This window comes from Aquarana catesbeiana, linkage group LG06, assembly GCF_042186555.1.
Source record: "Aquarana catesbeiana isolate 2022-GZ linkage group LG06, ASM4218655v1, whole genome shotgun sequence".
In the NCBI taxonomy this organism is placed as follows: domain Eukaryota; kingdom Metazoa; phylum Chordata; class Amphibia; order Anura; family Ranidae; genus Aquarana; species Aquarana catesbeiana.
In genome coordinates, this window is record NC_133329.1 from 51,406,532 (window position 1) to 51,419,348 (window position 12,817).

The 12,817-nt window shown below is 39.8% G+C and overlaps 1 protein-coding gene across 1 annotated transcript; it reads left to right on the forward strand.

The window, feature by feature from the left end:
- Window positions 1-4,129: 4,129 nt before the first annotated feature.
- On the forward strand, window positions 4,130-12,044 carry LOC141148396 (up-regulator of cell proliferation-like). The gene has a single exon (XM_073635859.1). It carries the CDS (start codon window positions 4,984-4,986, stop codon window positions 9,637-9,639), a length of 4,656 nt encoding a protein of 1,551 aa, XP_073491960.1. The 5' UTR covers window positions 4,130-4,983; the 3' UTR covers window positions 9,640-12,044.
- Window positions 12,045-12,817: the final 773 nt, after the last annotated feature.

Sequence of the window (12,817 nt, forward strand, 5' to 3'; positions counted from 1 at the left end):
CTTGACACACAAAGAAATAAAACATTAATAATGTTATTGTGTTAACTTGACTAACAAAAAAATAAAACATTATTAATGTTATTGTGGTAACTTGACACACATAAAAAAAATATATGGAGATCACTAGAAAATAATTTTTAAATAATCATAAAAAAAGATCTTGATGAAATCCAAAATAATAAAAGATGACTCCAAAAAAATATTTAAAAACATTATGGAGATCGGGCTTTTAAAAAATACAATATCATTCATGAGATCAGGAGAAATAATCCAGAAATCTGTTTGTGAGAACTCTGTGTGAATATGAGCAGCAAAACAACTTCGTTCTTCTAGCATTATAAAGAAGACCATAATGCGCTGCATTTAAACGATCACAGAATTTGCAGCATGAGGAATGTGCTAGCTCCAATAAGAACTCTAGTTTTACCAAACCGAGCGCTTCAGTCTCGTACTTGCTTCAGAGCATGCCTCGTTTTTGGTCCGTCGGAACAGCATACAGACGAGCGGATTTCTCCATAGCAACTGGTTTCGGCGGAGTTCCGGAACAAAGATTTGAAACATGTTCAATTTCTAAAGTCCATCTGATTTTTCGACAGCAAAAATCTGATGAAGCCCACACACGATCGAATTGTCCGGCGGATTCTTTTCGTCAGACCTTTGCTGTCAAAAAGTCCGCCCTTGTGTACACGGCATTAGTTGCTTTTTCAAAGTCACCTAGCAGAAGAGAGCATAGAGTATGGCGTAAATGAAATCATTTTTGGGAGAGGTCTGGTAACTGTTTGTTTATTTTGAGTATCTATGATGGCGATCTCCTCAATGAGGTTGTTTATATGTTTCTGCCTCTGCCTCTTTGCCTCTTATGAACACCTTATGGGCATTCCATAGTACAAAGGGATTGTCCACTGAGGACTGGTCAGTTTTATAAAACTCTATGAGATATTTTTCCAGTTCAGCCTTATATTTTGTTTGTTGTAGACTCTAGATATAAGGGTGGATTGGAATGATGAAGAGTCTTAAATTGTCAGTAGTATCAAAGTGGTCAGACCACGTGATGGTATTAATAGATGTAGCAGTAGCTTTTGTCAAGAGCCATTTGTCCAGCAGAAATAAGTCTCTGCAAATAAGACCGATGAGAGTTTGAAAAAAAGGTTAAGCCTCTTTCGCTGGCATCGTAGAGGTCATGTAGTTGAATGTAAAGTTTAAGAGATAGAGTTTGCCATCCACGAGCAGCTGTAGAATCCATGGTCAGGTCCGGGGTGACATTAAAATCCCCACATAGGAGCAGACCTCCTTGTTGGAATTTGTGTATGGACTTTAATAGTTTGTTGAAAAAACGTATTTGGTGTACGTTGGGTGCATACACATTTACTATTGTGAGTGTCATAGATTTGATGTCACAAGTCAATATCAGATATCTGCCTTGGAAATCTTTAAATTCTTTGTGTAAAGTTTACTGTGTCCCTTATGGCTATCAAGAACTCTTTTTTTGAGTCCACGTTAGCAGAGAAGACATAGGGGAATTTCACATGTGTACATTTAGGTGGTGCAGTGTTACTGAAATTATAAAACAAAGAACAATCAGCGAAGACTAAATAGTAATGATAAATACAAGCTAAGCACTAAAGGAATTCACCAACCTCAAAAAACAATCATAAAACAAAATAAGTGCAGCGCAACAAAAGAAACTAAGAAATAAATATAAAATTAATGAAAAGTCCATATGATCAAAACTGGGATTCAATTCCTCTTGATGCAGGCAGGTCAATCACTTTTCATAATGCATCGGATGTGGTAAAAATAATCATGAGTGCGCTTACCAGACAGGGTGGACCCCTTAATTACAGGGGGTCAGACAAGGCTCAGTATGCCACTGGTGGACAGCTACGCTGGATCTCCTTTGCAGGGAATGGTCATCGGTAGTCCAGGGTAAATCCGTGCCTTAGAAGCAGGGTGGAAAACAGCAATCCCCCAAGAAAAAAGAAAAAACTCTAAGAGCGATCCAAATGGAAATCCTTCCAAGTAGGAAGTATTAAATGTAAATGGTATCTGTAAAAAAAGTGCTTCAGCAGCGCAGCAATAGATAAAAGAATCTCGTGTTCCGTAGAATTAGTCTGTTCGCGTCTGAACAGCTGTTAGCATGAGATGGCAGCGGGGGACGTCGGCCGTGAAGCTCCGCCCCCGACCGCTCTGGCCGTGGAAGTAAGCAAAATGGCACCGCCGGGCCTCACATCCCGACTGCTCTGGAGGTCGGGATGTGAGGCCCGGCGGTGCCATTTTGCTTACTCCCACGCTGCTGCTGAAGCTTCATGTCCTGTTTCCTCTTCTTGGACATAATCGTGTGTCTGGGGTGAAGTCCACGGGTGTTTGCTGTGTGATCCGGTGTCCTGGAGTGTTGCTGCGGGCCGTTCTGTCTTCTGCACAACTGGAGCAGCTCCTTCAAGCATCCATCACGGTCCATGGCAAGCTCTGCCCCCAGTTGATTGCAATTTAAATGGAAGAAATGGAAATTGGATTGTATATAATTTCTCTACCTGTGCAAAGGTTATTATATATTTATAGGGGCTGCACGTTGTGAAGGGGATACCTTATGTGTGTGAAAATTTCTGATGAACTGCGCACCCTATATACGCATACATTTTTAAATGAAACCATAACAATATTGTGAGCAACCACTAGATGTTTCCAGTGGATAAACATAAATTAACGTGAAATCTTTTAGGCCCCTTTCACACGGGACGGATCCGTGTTGATCCGCCCCGTGAACATCCGCTGCTCAGCGGGGATCGCTCCGCTTTCCCCAGCTGAGCTGGCGGATGACAGGGTGGGACCCGCACACTGTACAGGGACCGCCCTGTCAGATCTCCGCTCTCCCCTATCAGTCCGTGTTCCTCCGATCCGCTCTGCAGACGGATAGAAAAATAGGATTTTCTTCCGTCCGCAGAATCGGACGAGAACGGAGCCGGACGACATCGGGTGTTTGCGGATGTACATCCGCTGACACCCGCTATCCCATAGGGATGCATGTATGTCCGTATTTCATCCGAAAACGGATGGATGAAATACGGACATACTGTCCGCATGTGTGAAAGGGGCCTTACAATATTCACTCTAAAGTGCATAAGTGCAAACAGTGCTTTGGGAGTCTGTCTACCGAATCGTTGCAGCCTCCATTGAGACCATCCACTGTATGTAACTCCTGTAATGGAAGTCATGTAGTTCCGGTGAGTAGGCTGTGTGACAGATGTTGGTGGAGGAAGACCCATAGTCACTTTGTCACTGGATAAGGCAACTTATGCACCATTGGAAGTCCTTTGATGGAAGTTCATGGACACTACACTTTTATATGATTGATTTTTTGGACACTTTATTTTTTCTTTTCATACCCATTGGAGATATCTGGGGGTAGCCACATGTATTTGTTTGCACTTATGCACTTTAGAGTGAATATTGTAAAAGATTTCACATGTTAATTTATGTCTATCCACTGGAGACATCTAGTGGTTGCTCACGATTAGAGGTCGACCGATATATCGGCCGGCCGATATATCGGCCGATATTTGGCGTTTTTTACTTAATCGGCATCGGCCGATTGTGCTGATAAAAAAGGCCGATTATAACTTCAGCCGTGACTTGCAAATGACTTCTGTAATAGAAGTTAATGCAAGTTTCCCTAAGTTATCTGTGGAGAGGATTCTCCCCTCCTCTGGGCAGCCTGCCAAGTCTGATAAGAAGATACATTTGTATCTCTTTCAGGTTCTTTTTATCAATAGACTGAACTCCGCGTGTAGAAGTTTTCAGTTTAACCATTTAAAGACTAAATCTTTTCTGACACTTGTTGCTTACAAGTAAAAATTCTGTATTTTCTGCTAGAAAATCACTTAGAACCCCCAAACATTATATATATTTTTTTAGCAGAGACCCTAGGGAATAAAATGGTGATTGTTGCAATATTTTATGTCACACGGTATTTGCGCAGCGGTCTTTCAAACGCAATTTAAAAAAAAAAAATACAGTAATGAATTAAAAAAAAAAAATAAGCAGTAAAGTTAGCCCATTTTTTTTCGTCCAAAAGTTTTGATTACCTGTTTTTGTGTATTTATTATTTAAGATAGTTTTTTTTTTTTTTTTTATGGTTTTTTTTCTAAATTATACATACAAGTGAACTGATTGAAGGTTTGTTTTGTTTAATGTTTAAATGAAAAAAAATTTCTGTATTACTTAAGGCTGCTTTCACACTGGAGCGGGCAGGCGTTGATGGTAAAACGCTGCTAGTTTTAGCGGCGCTTTACCGTCATTTTAGAGGCGCTATTCGGCTGCTAGCGGGGCGCTTATAACCCAGCTAGCGGCCGAGGAAGGGGTTAAATGCGCCCCTGAAGCGCCGCTGCCAAAACGCTTTGCAGGCGCTTCGGCAGCGGTGCGCATTCATTTCAATGGGCAGGAGTGGTGGAGCAGCAGTATACACCGCTCCAAAGATGCCGTTTGCAGGACTTTTTTTTACATCCTGCCAGCGCATCGCCTCAGTGTGAAAGCACTCGGGATATCACACTGAGACTGCAGGGGAGCCGTTTTACAGGCACTTTACAGGTGCTATTTTTAGCCCAAAAGCGCCTGAAAAACGCCCCAGTGTGAAAGGGGTCTAACTGTTAGATTTTATGAGATGAAGGGAAAAAAGAAAGGAAAAAAAAAATCGGCCAAATATATCGGCCCAAAAAAATCGGCATCACATATCGGCCATCGGCCACCGCGATTTCTAAATATCGGCATCGGCATCGGCCAGAGAAAAACCCATATCGGTCGACCTCTACTCACGATATTGTTATTTTTGCATTTAAAGTTGATGTGTGTGTATATAGGGTGCGCGGTTGATCACAAATGATTTAGCAAGTGAATATAACATTAACATATAACATTAAACATTTCTTTTTTACAGAACTCTATACCAACAAGACTAAAAAGACTACTTTTCATCAGCTTGCAGAAAAAATGTCAAAGATTTCAAAATTGACTCTGAGGGATATCCTGAGCGTTGGTTTAGAGAACGTGCATGGCAAACCACCTAAAACTGTAGAGGATCTTCCCTTGAATTACTTGAGGAAACTCATGGCCCTAAATAGGACTGCAAGAGTAATTCTTCTTGAGAAAGATCAGTCTACTGGTGTTGATGTATACGATAATGATGATGATGATGACAACCTAATTAATGATGATTTAGTTCCAGATGATGATTCATCTAGTTCTGTTCACCCCCTGGATGTCCTGTGTGTCCTCCTGCATTGCTCAGACAGTTTTCTCCAACAAGAGATTGTAACCAAATTGTCCATGTGCCAGTTTGCTGTCCCTCTGCTGCTCCCTGCTGGTGACGGGTCATACTGCACCCTCATGGTTTGGGCAATGAGGGACATAGTGAAGAAATGGAGACCTCAGTCATTAGTGCACAGTAAAGGCTTTAGAGAAGAAAATGTGGTGAATACTTCCATGCCAATCGTGTCTTGTGTCAGATTAGGAAAAAACAAATTATCCAAATCTAAAATCCTTAACCAAGTTCTTAATCCAGATCAGCAACATAATAACTTCTTCATACATGACAATATGAATGGAGGAAACATTAAGAGGGAAATATCTGATGGACTGGTAGAAGTTTCCTGGTATTTTCCCTGTGGTAAGTCTGATGTTTTCCCAGAACCCATCGCAGTGACCAACCTACGAGGAGACCTGGAGGCCAACTGGGACCAGTTCAAGTTTCTGACTAGAATTTCATCAGCTGTGTTTATATTTATTGCGGATATTTCTGAGAGGGAATTCAGACTTTTATCATCCTGCCCAACCACTGACACCCAGTATTACTTCATTGTTACTCAAAGTTCTAAAGAAACACTGAAGTACCTTCAAGAATTAATGCCAGTGCTAAAGTTCAAAAAAAAAAATGTGATAAAACATGCAGTCATGACAAATGAGGCAGCATTTGTAAAAAAACTACAAAGCAATATTATAGATTTCTTTAAAAGTAAGCTAAAAGAAAATACAATGAGAGACCTTGAAAAAGAAACTCATGGATTGAGCATCCAAGTGGATGAGAATATTTCTGAATGTCAGAAGGCCAGGGAACATGCCAGGAAAATTACAGAAGAAATAACAAATGTGTCTGACTACAAAAAGAACACTATGAAGTTACAGGGAGATCTCTGGAGACAGTTATCTAAACTAGAAAAGGAACTTTGCAGAATGACAAAGCAAGATGGTAAAGACACACAACAATATCAAGATGAACTGATAAAGAAACGCATTTCACTACATGAGGAACAATATAACCATGATCTGCCCCATGGTTTAATGCTCTTTATTGATGCAATCACTCATTTGTCTGAGACTGAGAAACAATATTTTCTGAAATGGATGAAATTTGAACTTGATTCAATTGCTAGAAGTCACCTTTCTAATCTACAAGCTAAATACAAAGAAAAATGTAACAATGCCCTAATTAATAATCAAGAGCTCAAACAGATAGACCAGAAAATCTCTGACAGTTCTTTAGGAATTGAACATTTTCTACGTGAGATGGGACAGTTTTATGAAGCTGAGTGTTCCATGTTTAAAGAAAGAAAAATAGATAAAAGACAATTTACTAGATTGCCAGGAATTGCTGCTGATCTTTTGTTGGATGGTTTCCCATTGGAGCTGATAGATGGAGATGCCTCCAACATTCCTCTATGGTGGATAACTGATGTTCTAAATGAGCTGAACACCAAAACAGGGGGAAAATGCAGAATGAGAGTGATCACTGTACTAGGGGTGCAGAGTACGGGGAAATCCACTCTTCTCAACACCATGTTTGGTCTGCAGTTCCCGGTGGCCAGTGGACGATGCACACGAGGAGCCTTCATGACTCTTATTAATGTGAAAGAGAACTTCCAGGAGGAGCTGGGCTGTGACTTCATCCTGATCATTGACACTGAGGGGCTGAAAGCTCCAGAGTTGGCTTCCTTGGAGGGCAGTTATGAACATGACAATGAACTGGCCACACTAGTGGTTGGGTTGAGTGATATCACCATCATCAATATGGCCATGGAAAATACAACAGAAATGAAGGATATTTTACAGATTGTGGTCCATGCTTTTCTTAGAATGAAAGAAATAGGAAAGAGACCCAACTGCCAGTTTGTACATCAGAATGTGAGCGATGTGTCCGCTCATGACAAGAACATGAGAGACAGGAAGAAACTTCTGGAACAACTGAATGAAATGACAAAAGTAGCTGCAGAGATGGAAAATAAAAGTGAAATCAAAACTTTCAGTGATGTGATGGATTACAATCTGGAGAAAGACAACTGGTACATTCCTGGGCTCTGGCTTGGGGTCCCTCCAATGGCTCCAGTAAATTCTGGGTACAGTGAACATGTGTCTGAACTGAAAAAGTATTTATTAGAATTAATGACAAACAAAGAATCTCTGCACAGGCCTTTAACTATTCCTGAATTTATAACATGGATAGAAAGTTTATGGAAAGCTGTAAAACATGAGAAATTCATCTTCAGTTTCAGGAACAGCCTGGTGGCAGAAGCTTATAATAACCTGTCTATAGAATACTCACAGTGGGAATGGGAGTTCCGAAAAGCTGTCCATGATTGGCTGATCCGTACAGAGACAAACATTAAGAATCAGACTGCAGAGAGTCTAAGTGATGAACTGTGTTTGGAATTTAAGAATGAGCTCAACAATTTGTTGATTAGTAATGAAAGTAAAGTATTGGAATTGCTGGAAAACTACTTTGACAATAAAAATGAAAATGTTCATCTAATAGAACGATACAAACAAGATTTTATTCTGAGCACAACATCCCTGAAGGACCAACTAAAAAGGAGTTCTCTTGTGAAGTTGGATGAGGCTGTCTCAATTCAGAAAGGGAAATTCAAGATTCAGAATATGCAAAATAATACCCAGAAATTGATTGAGGACAAAATCACAGATCTCCTCAAGAGGTGCCGAGAGAAGAAAAAAAAGCTGAACAATGAAGAGTTAAAGAGAGAATTTGAGTTGATGTGGGAGAAGACACTGACTGATCTACAGATAGAGAAATTAAAAACGCACATTGTCAGTAGATCTATGTTCCAGCAGCTAATGAATGACATGAGCAATAAAGGATCAGCTGTAAATGAACGCTTACTGGGTGTGATGGACTTGGCAGATATCACACAGACTGATTTCAAGATGGATAAGAAATATATTGAGAGGGGTTGGATTACAAAACTGACAGATACATTTAGGTACAGAAATGAGCATTTTGACAAAATAAATGGTTTTGCTCGTTCTCTTATAGATAACTGTAACAAATATATCAGAGAGAAGGTGGAAACTGGAGAGGACTATTGTGACAACTATTGCCAGGAATTACTTCATATGATTACAACAGAGATTTCTAAACAGTCCAGAAATCTTCATTTGTCCTCATGGTTTGAAGTGGATATCAAGCTTCACATTCTTAGAAAAGCTTCCAGAGAGTTTCAAGAGATGCATGAGAAATTCATTAGAGAGAACGATCCAAAAGTGCGTTTGGAGAAACTAAAGCCTGGATATTTAGAAACATTTATCAGCATATTTCAAGAGAAAGATATTTGTCAGACTAAAGCCAAAGAATTCTGTGAGCGATGTCTAAAACCAGCAATGATGGATCATGTTTTCCGTCATCTTGGGCAGGAAATAGTGGATGACATAGAAGGTAGTCCAGACAACAAGACATTCAGCAGTAGAACATTCTTTCAAGAGTTTTTAATGAAGGAGCTGCTGAAAGAAATGTCCTTCCAGAAATATGTCATCTATATGGGTTACTATGAGAAATATACAAAAGCCTGGATACTAAATTACATTGAAACATATGCAAAGCCCCAAATCCTAAAACCATTACAAGAAAACCTGCTCTCTTTACTGGACAAAAAGATTAGAGGAGCTCTTACTGAAGACAACTCTGTTAAAAGATCGACAGTCTCAGATTTTCTGAAAAGTGTATGTGAGATACTAAAGGAAGAATTAGTGATCCCACAGAATGAGATGCAAGCGGTCACTTTCCAGAACACGGCTGATGTTGGACAATTTTTATTTGACATTCAGCTCTTCCTCCGAGATACAGAAACAAAAGTCTTATCAGAGCTGCAATCTATGGATATAAAGTCTGTACTCTCCAGGGTGACGGTGAAGCCTCAGGATGAATTGTTCAGGAAGGTTGTTGGCTGTGGGAAGCAATGTCCATTCTGTAAAGTCCCCTGTGAGGCCGGAGGTGATGAACACAAGGAGCACTTTGCTACCATCCACAGACCCAAAGGACTGGGAAGATACAAATGGATTGATACTAGAATCTTAATCACTGATATATGTAGTACATCTGTTGTATCTAATGGCAGATTTCGATGTTCAGCCACAGAAGGCAAATGGCACCCATACAAAGAGTATCGTACCATTTATCCAGATTGGGCCATCCAACCAGATCCCAGCATCGAGTCCTCAGATTACTGGAAGTATATTTTTGTGAAGTTTAATAAGGAGTTTGCTAAAGAATACAATGCAAAACCAGCAGAAATACCAGATGGCTGGAAATCCATCACAAAAGAAAATGCTCTCCAAAGCTTAAAGAAAATGTTCAATAGCTAAACAGAGAAGACAAATCAACAAACAACATGTAATTCCTCATCCAACTTATTATCTGCAAATCATTTTATTGTTATTAAAAATAATCTTTTCATTGATTTTCTCTAATTGGAGAAACATTTAAAATATTTTCCTCACAGTTATGGTCACAGTAATCAGGGTGTGAACAGAATGTCTGATAATCCTCATTCCCCCGATGATATAATGGGCTCATTACTTCTCTCAGAAGATTCCAGAACATTCTAATTCATAGTACAGATGATTGTTGTGTCCATTGACTATGACATTTCTAGCACTGCACTGGGAATGTTAACCACTTCAGCCCTGGAAGATTTTACCCCCTTCCTGACCAGAGTATATTTTGTGATTCAGCACTGCGTCATTTTAACTGACAATTGCGCGGTCGTGCGACGTTGTATCCAAACAAAATTGATGCCCTTTTTTCCCCCACAAATAGAGCTTTCTTTTGGTGGTATTTGATCACCTCTGCGGTTTTTATTTTTTGCGCTGTAAATAAAAAAAGAGTGACAATTTTGAAAAAAACACAATATTTTGTATTTTTTTCTATAATAAATATCCCACATTTTTTTCAAAAAAACAAACAATTTTTTTTCCTCAGTTTAGGCCGATATGTATTCTTCTACAAATTTTTGGTAAAAAAAAACGCAATAAGCGTATATTGATTGGTTTGCGCAAAAGTTATAGTGTCTACAAAATAGGGGATAGATTTATGGCATTTTTATTATTAATTTTTTTTTTTTACTATTAATGGCGGCGATCTTAGATTTTTTTTTTTATTGTGACTGCGACATTATGGCGGACACATCGGACAATTTTTGACACTATTTTGGGACCGTTGGCAGTAATACAGCGATCAGAGCTACAAATAGCCATTGATTACTGTATAAATGACACTGGCAGGGAAGGAGTTAAACACCAGGGGGCGATCAAGGGGTTAAGTGTGTCCTGGGAAGTGATACACAGGGGGGATGAACAGATGAAAGCAGTGCATGTGCTAGAACCAATCCCTCTGCAGTACAGCCGGAGGGAGGGAGGGAGAGGAGGAGGAGCTCACAGCACTGCAGGGGGAGGCAGAAAAGGATCAGTGTCTGCAATAAGGCAGTACAGCCGGCCCTCTTGCTCAGCAGGTTCCCGGGCCCCCCTTTTGAACTAATGGGGCCGGGGTCCAGTACAGGAGGGCTGGCTGTACTGCCTTATCAGCAGCCCTTGTCATTGGGCCATTTCCTGTGCTGGACATTTTATTTTATTCAAAATACTGGATTTGGCCACTAGAAGGTGCTAAATATTTTCTATCATAATTAGTGCCATCTAGTGGCCAAATACAGTGTTTTCCATTTTAAATCAATGGAAATATTAATCCAGCACATGAAATAGCCTAATAATAATTGTTTGTTTTGCCCCATTCACACAGAATGAATGTACATGAACTTTCCTGAGAAAACTGCTGTTTGTGTATTTTGTAACCCTAAGTTTTTTTTTTAAATAAAAATGATTTTCGGTGTGTATATTCCATGTATAACCACATTGTATAGTCCTGATAATCTCAGTGATGAATTCTTCCTATTCTTACTTCATGTATAATTTGGATAAATGAATCCTTTCTCATCATCTTTTATTTTGTTATATTTCGGGATGATTATTTGGGTGTCAGGAATGATGATCGGAGGGTAAAGGGTTAGGGGTGAGTAAGGAAGTAAATGGTTCCATTAGATTATATTGTCTGTATAAAGCTGACCTATCATCAGATATACTTTTTATGTTAAGTGTATGATTGGTAATATTTAACCCTTCCAGGTATTCATTACCTCTCCCAGAGATCACAGAACTCCCCTGACAATGTCTTCATCTCCTTGTCTCTTCAGACAGCGCCACCTTTGTTCAGGCATCACCCAGGGTCACCATCTACTGCCAGGGCTGAGATGTCGGCTCGGGGATGACAAAGTCAAATAAATCATTGTGCCTGTGCAGTTCTTGGCTGTGTTCAGTAATCCTGACACAAATCAGCCTCTGCTGCAGCCTCTCACCTTATGACTTGCTGTAATTTTATCATGTTGTGGTCCGATCACTGGGGGAGGGGAGACTGAGGAAATGCTTCCTCCTGCCCGCAGCAGACTGATGACATCATCTAAGCCTAGGCAAAGTTTCAAATGGATTTCAAGGATGAAGATGGGTTTTTAACGATAAAATGTGGAACTTTAAAATATAATGATGATGTTTACAGTGATATGTCAGTAATTCAGTCATCCAGCCTTATAAAGTTACTGAAATGATTGAGGATTGGGGTTTAGGCATTAGATTACTGTCTCAATTTTGGTGTGATAGCAAGTTTTTGTCAATTGATTGTAATCAGAGGTGATGAGAACAAAAATAAACACTTTCTATACACAGCTTGTGGTCTTGTGTTATATTTGAACCTCTTGCAGACCGGCCATTGTACATGTATGACCAGTTCCCTCCCCTATCATGTCATAATACCCTCTGAGAGCTCCTGTGCATGGGCAGTCCTGTGATTGGACACAGCAGACCATAGGCAAAAGGTACAGAGCCAATGAGAGTGCCTCTGTGCCATGTGGTTGCTGTGATCAATCATTCCATCACAGAAAGTAAAAAAAAAAGGCTGCAGTGAGCAGCCATGTGTCACTTATTGGCTGGTTATCAGGAAGCTCTTGTACACCAATCGAAAAGAAATCTACCTTCACTGTCATTCACCTCTCTACAGTACATCAGATCCATCCTGTCTTTGATCTGATCTGTATATTGTAGTAGAACTATTAGAAAAACTTTTTTTTTATTTTGGATAGAGTAAGATTGGGTTAAAATCCCATTGAGATTTTCCTTCACTTCCTGTCCCATAACCAAACAGGAAGTGAGAGCAAAGCCTTCTAAAATGAGTAAATCCCTAGTAGTCACCGGGGTTATTAGAACTAATGTCTTCATTGGAAGATTTTCCTGCTATTCCTGTCCTGCAGACAACCCAAAATTTCAGATTTTCTTTTACTTTCACTTACAGTGAAAATGGTAAACAGGAGTAATAGAGAGGAATCTTCCCAATAGGTACAAAGACAACAATAACAACCTGATAGGTGAGCCAATCCCTCTCCATTCTATTCAAAACAAAAAAAAGTTTATAGTTTTTTGATTATACTTTAACCCCTCACCT

Bases quoted from the DNA above. Each gene is read 5' to 3' on its own strand.
- LOC141148396 (XM_073635859.1), top strand. From the start codon at position 4,984: ATGTCAAAGATTTCAAAATTGACTCTGAGGGATATCCTGAGCGTTGGT.